Source organism: Erinaceus europaeus, chromosome 4, assembly GCF_950295315.1.
Source record: "Erinaceus europaeus chromosome 4, mEriEur2.1, whole genome shotgun sequence".
NCBI classification, from domain to species: domain Eukaryota; kingdom Metazoa; phylum Chordata; class Mammalia; order Eulipotyphla; family Erinaceidae; genus Erinaceus; species Erinaceus europaeus.
This window is the reverse complement of record NC_080165.1, coordinates 67,532,449-67,543,321: the sequence shown is the minus strand read 5'-3', so window position 1 is coordinate 67,543,321 and position 10,873 is coordinate 67,532,449. Positions and strand designations below refer to the sequence as shown.

The following is a 10,873-nucleotide window of genomic DNA, read 5'->3' as shown; positions in this document are numbered from 1 at the left end:
GAATGAGGATTGGCTCTGACCATGTGCTAGGCGTAACGGGGATGTGCGTTCAAGCTGTTCTCGGGTTCTCTGCCCGTCCCCTTTTTTTTCACGTATGAGAGAGCGACGTCACTTGGCGTCACTCCTGAGCGCCAGGCGGCCTGGTCAAAGGCAATGGTGGCCGGCTGAACCTTGCAGAACCTGAACGCATTCATGGCGCTGAGAGCACTGACCCGTGCCCTGGGCTCCCTGAACCTGGAGTCTCGGTTCGCTGCAGCCCAGGTAATCCACTTTGGCCGGATGAGACCATTTCCGGGCGGGCTGCGAGATGGAATAGTTCACCCAACAGAGATTAGGTCCTCCTGGTGTGAGTTGGGTTCGAACCCCGCACCACATGGGAGCGTCATGCATGCCACAGAGAGAAGCTCTAGGAGTGGTGAAGTGGTGTTGTGATGTCTTTTCTCCTTCTCTCTGAAATTGATTTTGTGTGTGTGTGTGTCGTCTCCGCGGCTTCACCTCTAAGTGATGACTTTCAGATAGTCACGGAGAATAACCACAGCAGTGAAGTTTCCTCCTAGGCGGTGGGAGCTAAACTCTAACCGGGTTCGCGAACATGGCATAGCAGCCCACTATACAAGAGAGCTATGTAGCCGACCCTGTCGCTCTGAAGTTGAATGAGAGGGAAGGAGAAAGAAATCTCGCAGGCACAACACCCCAGTGGGGAAAAATAAAATTATGGGGCGGGGGGTGGGGGAGGCTGGGGAGTTAGCATAATGGTTATGCAAGACCTGAGGCTCAGAGGTCCCAGGTTTGATACTCTGCACCGCGATAAGCAAGAGCTGAACCATGCTCTGGTTGGTCTCGCTCTTTAAAATAAAAGAAAGGTTCTGGAACTTGATGGCAGAGGAGGACCTAGCGGGGGGGGGGGGGAGGGGGGGGCGGTAGTTTAAATTGAAGAAATCTGTTGTATAGAAGGGAGAAATAGATAAGACTGAAATGTGTAGTTAGCAGCACATCTTATAAAGGAAAAGTTAAAACAAGTTTTCTGGTTTAGGCTTTTTTAATAGAAATAAAATCTGTTTCTCTGTTGTTTCTAAGATATATACCACTCAATAGGACACTGAGAACACAAAATATAAACAGGTCATATGAATATTTATATTCCTGTGACCTCAAGAATTATATGAGTCAAAAAGGTAAGGTTGGGGCCAGGTGGTGGCGCACCTGGTTGAGCACCTGGTTGAGCGCACATGTTACAGTGCTCAAGGACCCAGGTTCAAGCCCCCGGTCCGTCCCCACCTGCAGGGGGAAAACTTCACAAGTGGTGAAGCAGGGTTGCAGGTGTCTGTCTGTCTCCCTGTATCCCCCTTCCTCTCAATTTCTGGCTGTCTCTATCCAAAAAAATAATAAAGGTAAAAAAAATATATATATATATATATAAAATAATATTAAAAAAGGTAAGGTCAAGTTTGATTTAGCAGAAGCCTTAGTGTGATGACAAATAGCAAAGTTATGCTATAGGAATGAGTATATCCTACAACCTCCCCATTATAACTAGTAAAGATTTATTTGTTACATTTATTCCACTGTGGACCCAGCTAACTTTTCTTTCCTGCTGTAGTACAACAGATTACTTTTACCTTGTGTCTTCATGGAGACATGGTTACATTATTTAGTGCTTTAGTCCAATCAACTCAAACTACTTCCACTCACAGCACAAAACTAATCTCATGAACCTGCTCAACCACCAAAAAAAAATAAATAAGTAAAAGAAAGAGGAGTCTGAGAGTTGATGCAATGGATAAAGCACTGGGCTCTTGGGCATGAGGTCCGGAGTTCAAGTCCTGGCAGCACATGTACCAGAGTAATGTCTAGTTCTCTCTCCTATCTTTCTGAATAAGTAAATTCTTAAAAAAAAAAAAAAAAAAAAAAAAGGAGGGGAGGGTAAGGTCACTTTAGTCCTTGCAGCTGGAGAGGGGATGCCTGGTGTCAAACTACATACATGTCTAATCTGCGGTCACTCTGACCTTGTGATGGATAAGCCATGCTCAGCTTTTCCTATGCAAATGTTGCTATCTCATGGAACTTATGCAATCCTCAGCCAAACTACTGGAGATGAAAGTGCTTTATATAGATCACTGGCTATACACATTTCAATGATAACTGATATATAAAGGAACTCTCTTTTTTTTTTTAATATTTATTCCCTTTTGTTGCCCTCGTTTTGTTGTTGTAGTTATTATTGTTGTTATTGATGTGGTCGTTGTTGGATAGGACAGAGAGAAATCAAGAGAGGAGGGGAAGACGGGGAGAAAAAGACACCTGCAGACCTGCTTCACCACTTGTGAAGCAACTCCCCTGCAGGTGGAGAGCTGGAGAACTGGTGGCTCAAACGGATCCTTACGCTGGTCCTTGTGCTTTGTGCCATCTGCGCTTAACCCGCTGTGCTACCACCTGACTCCCAAAGGAACTCTTTTCAGCCTCTCTGTGAAGTAGTTATGTTCATTCCCTTTTCACATGTAAGAAAGCTAATAAGCAGTCTGCAGCCAGAGAATAAGGAACATTGGATTCTCAATGACGAGGTCCCAAGTTTGTTTCCCAACATTACATGTGCCAAAGTGGGACCTTGATGCTTTTTGCCTCCCCCTTTTTTTTTGATAGGCACAGAGAGAGCAGAGAGTGAAAGAAATCATAGCACCAAGGAGTCAGAAGGTAGCGCAGCAGATTAAGCACAGGTGGTGCAAAACTCAAGGGCCAGCATAAGGATCCCAGTTTGAGCTCCCAGCTCCCCACCTGCAGGGGAGTCACTTCACAGGCAGTGAAGCAGGTCTGCAGGTGTCTATCTTTCTCTCCCGCTCTCTGTCTTATCTAACAACGACAACAATAACCACAACAATAAAAAAGAAACAAGGGCAACAAAAGGGAATAACTAAATAAATATGTAAAAAAAAAAATTATAGCACCAAAACTTCCTTCAGTGTAGTGGGGACCAGACTCGAATCTGGGTCGAGCACATAGCTAAGCAGCACACTGTCCAAATGAGCTATTTTACTAATAGGTAAACCTAAAAAGAAAGAGAAGAAAGAGAAAACTAATAAACAGTACAAGACCATTCACTTAACTTTGACTCTTGGACTCTTAACCATTAAGATAACCTTTAGGAATGGATTATTACTGAGCTGGGCAGTAGTGTACATATCACCATGCACAAGGACCTGGATTAGAGCCCCCTACTCCTCACCTGCAGGGGGGAAGCTTCAAAAGTGGTGAAGCAGATCTGCAGATGTCTCTTTGTCTTTCTCCCTCTCCCCTCTCAATTTCTCTCCTGTCAAAATGGGCTTGCGCGCGCGGCGGGGGGGGATGGATTATTACTGGAAGTAGGGATGTTAAGTCACATACTTTGCAAAAATAAATAAATAAATAAAAAATTTTAAAAAGTCACATACTTTGCTTTGGCCCTTAAAAATACTTATTGCTGGGAGTCAGGCAGTAGCACAGCGGGTTAAGTGCAGGTGGTGCAAAGCAACAGGACCCGAGTAAGGATCCCGGTTCGAGGCCCTGGCTCCCTACCTGCAGGGGAGTCACTCCAAGCGATGAAGCAGGTCTGCAGGTATCTGTCTTTCTCTCCCCCTCTCTGACTTCCTCTCCTCTCTCCATTTTTCTCTGTCCTGTCCAACAACGATGACAACAATAATAACTACAACAGTAAAACAACAAGGGCAACAAAAGGGAATAAATAAATATTATAAAAAATATTTATTGGGAGTCGGGCTGTAGCGCAGCGGGTTAAGCGCAGGTGGCGCAAAGCACAAGGACTGGCATAAGGATCCTGGTTCGAACCCGGCTCCCCACCTGCAGGGGAGTCGCTTCACAGGCGGTGAAGCAGGTCTGCAGGAGTCTATCTTTCTCTCCTACTCTCTGTCTTCCCCTCCTCTCTCCATTTCTCTCTGTCCTATCCAACAATGACAACAACAATAATAATTACAACAATAAAACAAGGGCAACAAAAGGGAATAAATAAATAAAATAAATATTTTAAAAAATGAATAAAAAAAATATTTATTGCTGAGATTATAGGACCCAAGGTAGCAACAATAGGAGCCTAAGGCCAAGTATCACAAAATTCCTACTGGATGATTGATAAGTCACAAGAAAGTTTTAAGTCTTGCTCCTTTGGATCTCTGGGGCAGATAGTTAAGTTTGCAGGTGCATAATTGAAACTCAAAACCAAGCCAACCTTCTCTGTAAAGTTCTGGGAATATAGCAGAATCCCAGAAACGAGCAAAAGGTGTTGGTGGCATATGGTATGTGGAAGTTATCAATTCTAAAAGTGGTTTTGTTGAGGAAAGGAATAGTTTCCCAGAGGAGAGTCTGAACCATATCTGAGAGGAAATGAACAAAGAGAATATTCCATTGAAGAAACGTCTCAGAGGTGAGAGAATCAAATGAGGATGGGTAATCAGCACGTGGGTAAACACTATGCATTGCTGTTTGTGCAAACTGAAGGGTGGAGTTTTGGACAGCTGGTCTGGACAATTCCTAGGAGGAAGCGGGTCAAACTTGGTCTGTGCTCGCCCCCTTTCTTCTGATGCTTTTCCCTCAATTACCTTTCAAATGAAAAAGATTTCTGTTTATCTCTAGGTGACAAACAATGCCTTCCTCCAGCTATCCTCTGCCTCATTGTTGCCTCCCTGTCGTCCAGTCCTTACCTCTGTGGCCCTTAGTGCTAAGTTTGTTTCCTGGAAGAGTCATACCAAGTACACTGTTACACCTGTGAAGATGAGGAAATCTGGGGGCCGAAACCACACAGGTCAGAGCAAGATCAAGAAAGTTTAAATTGTGGTCCAGGAGGTGGCACAGTGAATAAAACGTTGGTCTCTCAGACATTAGGTTCTGAGTTCAATCCCTGGCAGCACATGTACCAGAGTAATGTCTGGTTCTTTCTCTCCTATCCCTCTCATTAATAAATAAATAAAGTCTTAAAAGAAGAAAGAAAGTTTAAATTGGGAGTCGGACAGTAGTGCAGCGGTTAAGCGCAGTTGGCGCAAGGTGTAAGGATCCTGGTTTAAGCTCCCAGCTCCCCACCTGCAGGGGCGTCGCTTCACAATCAGTGAAGCAGGTTTCAAGTGTCTATCCTTTTCTCCCCCTCTCTGTCTTCCCTTTCTCTCTCCATTTCTCTCTGTCCTATCCAACAACAAAGACATCAATAACAACGACAATAATAATTATAACAAAAAACAGGCAACAAAAAGGGAAAATGAATAAATATTTTAAAAAGTCTTGGGGGGGAATCTAAATTGTAAATTTACAAAGTTTAAATTGTAAAGGGGGGGACACAAAGATCTGTATAATGTACACTTAGACTTCCTGAGGCAGAGGAATTTAATTTGAAAGTGTTCATTGAGGAGTTGGGGATATAGCTCAGTAGTAGAACAGTGCATCAGCACATGTATGAGACCCTGGGTTTGATTCTTGGCAGCACACCCCAAAGAAAGACATGTAATCCTTCTGCCTGTACTGTGAGTATAAGAACCATATTTTCCTTCTCTTTCTATCTATCTTTCTTTCTTCCTTTCACTGCCAGGGTTATTGCTGGGGCTAGGTGCCTGCACCACGAATCCACTGCTCCTGTCAACCATCTTTTCCATTTTGTTGTTGCTGTTGTTATTGGATAGGATAGAGAGAAACTGAGAGGAGGGGAAGACGGGGAGAGAAAGATAGACACCTGCAGACTTGTTTCACCGCTTGCGAAGCTACTCCCCTGCAGGTGGGGAACCATATGTTTCTGTTGTTATAAAGCAACAGGAACATAGTCTAGTTCTTAGAGACAACTGAAGAAAATTCACCATATACAGGAAACTACACACTGTTCTTCAACCTTTCAAACATGTACAAGAGTAGAAATTGAGCACTGTTTATGTGGCTCTGATACACTTAACTAAATTCAGTAATTTGAAGAGATCCCATAATCGTGTTTTTACCAAGCTCCATTTTGGTGTTTTCCCTGCCCCACTTATCCTTGTGTGCTGTGTAGTTTTTTAAGATCCTTTTCTGCTTGTGTCATAATGTTTGGAAGCAATGCTTTCTGCCCAGACAGGCCTGTTCCCAATGCAGAAGGGTGATTCATCTGACCTGGGTCATGTCTTCATGCTGTCTTAACCATAGGCCGAATCCAAGTGCATGGTATTGGTGGTGGCCACAAGCAACGCTATCGAATGATCGACTTCTTGCGGTTCCGACCAGAGCAAGAAACCAAGCCAGGACCCTTTGAAGAGAAAGTCATCGATGTCCGATATGACCCTTGTAGGCAAGTGTGGGATGTGAGGCAGTGTTGGCAGGGCTAAATGAGAGAGACTGACTTTTTCAGAAGGTGTGGGATTCTCAGTGATCTGCTCACCTGCCCCTTACCCTGAACAGGTCAGCAGATATTGCTCTGGTTGCTGGAGGCAGCCGGAAACGCTGGATCATTGCCACAGAAAACATGCAGGTTGGAGATGTAATCCTGAGCTCTGACCAGATAGGCCGAATGGCAGGTAAGAAATAGCCGCCCAGTATGTGCAGTCTGGGAGGCATAGGGTTCTGGTGCTGATAAAATTCTGTCTTTCAGTTTCTGCTCGGGAAGGAGATGCACATCCTCTTGGGGCCTTGCCTGTAGGGACCCTGATCAACAATGTGGAGAGTGAACCAGGCCGGGGCGCTCAGTATATCCGAGCTGCAGGTACAGGAAGGAAGGAAACTGCTTCAGGACCTTACAGTTGGGAACACCAAAGGCTGCCTAAGGTCACAATTTTCTGAATCCATGGGCCCTTATCTGGTCCACTGGCAGAGGAAAAGAAGAAAAAATGTGACTGGAAGCACGCCCCCTGCTTCAGTATATGTGCTGCTAAAGGCCAAAGCAAGGGCGGTGTGTAGGGTATGCACCTGCCCCTGCCCGCACCCAGTCCTTCATGGGGTGACCAAAGCTACTTCTTCCTCCTAGGGACATGTGGTGTGCTGCTGCGGAAGGTAAATGGGACAGCCATCATTCAGCTGCCTTCCAAGAGGCAGATGCAGGTGTGTATATGGTGTGAGAGGTCAGCAAAAGAGGAATCTTGGGAATGTACCTTCCCTGGCCTGTAGAGCTCACAGGTGTTTTACCTTAGGACTTGCCTCAAGCTAGGGTTGTTCTTTTTCTGTCACATGATTAAACATACCTAGTCATGGCTTATACCATAGTATGATTATGATTAGGAACAGTGCCTTTCCCTTTTTCTGGAGGGGGGTGTGCAGGGAAGTTTTTTTTTTAATACTAGTGATATATATATGAAGGGTATATAGCATAATAGTTCTACAAAGAGACTATCTCATACCTGAGGCTCCAAAGTCCCAGGTTCAAGTCCCTGCACCACCATAGGGTAGAGCTTAATAGTGTGCTGCTAATATATATATAGTTGGATAGAGACAGCCAGAAATTGAGAAGGGGGGGGTGATAGAGTTTGAGAGACACCTGTAGCCCTGCTTCACCATTTAGCAAGCTTTTCGCCTGTAGGTGGGGACCGGGGGCTTGAACCTGGGTCCTCGCACAATGTGATGTGAGCACTTAACCAGATGCGCAACCTCCTGACCTGTGTTACTAGTGATCTGATAACCGTTTTTAAGATTACAAGAGTAGAGTTCCACATTGCACCCAAAACCAAAATTGTTTGCCCTCCTTCCCATTTTCACAATAATTAACAAAATCTTAGCAAAAATTTAATCACTCTTTATTCATGAGAAAGATAGGAGAAGAGAGAGAAAGAGCCAGACATCATTTTGGCACGTGTGCTGCCAGGGATTGAACTCAGGGCCTCATACTTGAGAGTCTGATGCTTTATCCACTGAGTCACCTCCCAGACCACAAGAGGAAGGTTCTTTATTATTTTTTTAACTTTATTTTATTTGATAGGACAGAGAAATTTAGAGGGAAGGAGAGAGACCTGTAGACCTGCTGGCCCATTTGTGATCTCTTCCCTTGTAAGTGGGGACCAGGGGCTTGAACCCAGGTCTTTGTGCACTGTAGTGTGTGCACTTAACTAGGTGAGCTGCCACCCAGCCTCAAGGTTCTTTATTTTTCACTTTTTAGGAAGCCAGGCAGTGGCACACCTAGTTAAGTGCACATATTACAGTGCACGAGGAGCCAGGTTTAAGTCCCTGGTCCCCACCTGCAGGAGAAAAGCTTCCCAAGTGGTGAAGAGCTGCAGGTATCTGTCTCTTTCCATTTCTTTCTTTCTTCTTCTTTTTTTAAAATAGAAAGTAACTTATTTTTTATTCATTTTTACTTTTTAATTATCTTTATTTATTGGATAGAGACAGCCAGAAATCGAGAGAGAAGGGGGAGATAGAGAGGGAGAAAGACAGAAACACCTGCAGCCCTGCTTCTCCACTTGGGAAGCTTTCCCCCTGCAGTTGGGGAATGGGGCCTGGAACTGGGGTCCTTGTACACTGTTACATGTGAGCACATTCAGGTGTGCCACCATCAGGCCCCTTTCCCTTTCAATCTCGCACACCCATCTCAATTTCTGTCTCTATCCAATAATAAATAAATAAATATATATATTTCACTTTTTAAAAAATATTTACTTACTTCTGTTGCCCTTGTTTTATTGTTGTAGTTATTATTGTTGTTACTTATGTCGTTGTTGGATAGGACAGAGAGAAATGGAGAGAGGAGGGAAGATAGAGAGGGGGAGAGAAATATAGACACTTGCAGACCTGCTTCACCGCCTGTGAAGCAACTGCCCTGCAGGTGGGGAGCCAGGGGCTCTAACCGGGATCCTTATGCCGGTCCTTGAGCTTTGCGCCACCTGCGCTTAACCCACTGCACTACTGCCCGACTCCCGTATATTTCACTTTTTTACAGATTAAAATTGAGGTGGGGAGATTCACAAATGTGGTTATACAAATAGATTAATGCCTGAGGCTCCAAACTCCCAGGTGCAATCCCCCACACCACCATAAGCCAGAGCTGAGCAGTGCTCTGGTAAAAATAATAATAATAATAATAAACTAAAATTGTACTGATTTGGGGGGGGTAGGGAAGAACAATACTGGTCTTTTCAAAGTTATAGACTGCTGTAGAACAAATATTGGAGGACAAATAATTGCAAAACAAACTCCCTGAACTATATCAGTATTAAAACTGCAACACCACAACCGTGGATGTCTTACCTTATTTCACAGCTAAAAGGTAGCTGTGCAGATGGTGCATCAACATTTGTCCAAAATAAAGTAGTCACACTTTCAAGTCCAAAAAAAAATTGTACTGATTTACTGGGCTGGGTCATAGCACTATAGTTATGCAAAAAACCTTTCGTGGCTGAGGCACTAAAGGGTCCAGTTTCAATCCCCAGCACTATAAACTGAACACTGCCCCCCCCCAACACTGCCCTAGTTTAGAAGAAAAACAAAAAATGGAATTGTTACTGGTTTATGGTACTATATTCATCCCTTTTGGACTGATATAGTACCTTTATAGTACCTTTATTCATATATTCATATAGTATATTCATATAGTACCTTTATTCTATATAGGTACTATATTCATATAGTACCTTTATGGTACTATATTCATCCCTTTTAGGACTTGCACTTGAGTTTAGTTATGTTGCCCTGGTTCTCTTGTTGCATGTAAGTAATCTTAGGAAGTGTATATCCTCAACGTTATCTAGTCTTTCCCCTCCTCCACTATGTATTCTCCTCCCATCTACTTTCTCTGTCAGGTGCTAGAAACGTGCATAGCAACAGTGGGCCGCGTATCCAATGTTGATCACAACAAACGAGTCATCGGCAAGGCTGGACGAAACCGCTGGTTGGGCAAGAGGCCTTCCAGTGGTCTGTGGCATCGCAAAGGGGGTTGGGCTGGTCGTAAGATTCGTCCGCTGCCGCCCATGAAGAGTTATGTGAAGCTGCCCTCAGCTGCTTCCCAAAGCTAATATTCCTAGACTCTAATAAAATGCTGCCTTCTGTTTTGTTTTGTTTTGTTTTTCTCTGTAACTGCTTTGGTGGGGCCAAAGAGGATATGGGACATACTGACGAACCCAGAAGAGGACAGGAGAAACAAGTGTGAGGGGAGGAGAAAGGAAAAGAGTCAGTGGGACAAAAATTGAGATTGGCAGCCCCAGAGTGGGGCAGCAGGTAGAGCATTTGATCTATAAAGAGGTCCTGAGTTCGATCCCCGGCATCACAAGTGCCAGATTAATACTCTGATTCTCAATTAAAAAGAAAAAGGGAAGGGGGCTGAGAGGTGGCGCACCTGGTTGAGCGCACTTATTGCAATGCACAAGGACCCGATTTCGAGCCCCTGGTCCCCACCTGCATGGGGCAAACTTTGCGAGTGGTGAAGCAGGGCTGCAGGTGTCTTTCTGTCTCTCCCTATCACCCCCTTCCCTCTCGATTTCTGGCTGTCTATCCAATAAATAAATAAATATTAAAAAAAAAAAAAGGGAAGGGCCGGGTGGTGGCACACCTGGTTGAGTGCACGTGTTACAGTGCACAAGGACCCAGGTTCGAGCCCCCAGTTCCCACCTGTAGGGGGAAAGCTTCAAAGTGGTGAAGCAGAGCTGCAGGTATCTCCTCCCTATCATTCCCTTTCCTCTGGATACCTGACTGTCTCTATCCAATAAATAAAGATAAAAAAAAAATTAAAAGAAAAAGGGGCCGGGTGGTGAAGCACACATTACACAAGGACCCAGGTTCAAGCCCCTGGTCCCCACCTCCGGAGGGTTAGCAAGTGTTTGTCTTTTTTCCTATCTCCCCCCTCCTTTCTCAAATTCTGTCTCTCTCCAAAATAAATAAAAATACAGTAAATACATATATCACTGGTTGCATATGCAATCAGTCATTTCCAGCCTTATTCTTTCTTAGTTCCTTTATATGT

General features: G+C 44.4%; 1 protein-coding gene across 1 annotated transcript; it reads left to right on the top strand.

The window, feature by feature from the left end:
- Window positions 1-97: 97 nt before the first annotated feature.
- MRPL2 (mitochondrial ribosomal protein L2) lies at window positions 98-9,964 on the top strand. Its single transcript, XM_007530455.3, has 7 exons — window positions 98-261; window positions 4,621-4,789; window positions 6,145-6,286; window positions 6,397-6,512; window positions 6,587-6,697; window positions 6,959-7,032; window positions 9,717-9,964. Exons 1-7 carry the CDS (start codon window positions 193-195, stop codon window positions 9,927-9,929), a joined length of 894 nt encoding a protein of 297 aa, XP_007530517.1. The 5' UTR covers window positions 98-192; the 3' UTR covers window positions 9,930-9,964.
- Window positions 9,965-10,873: the final 909 nt, after the last annotated feature.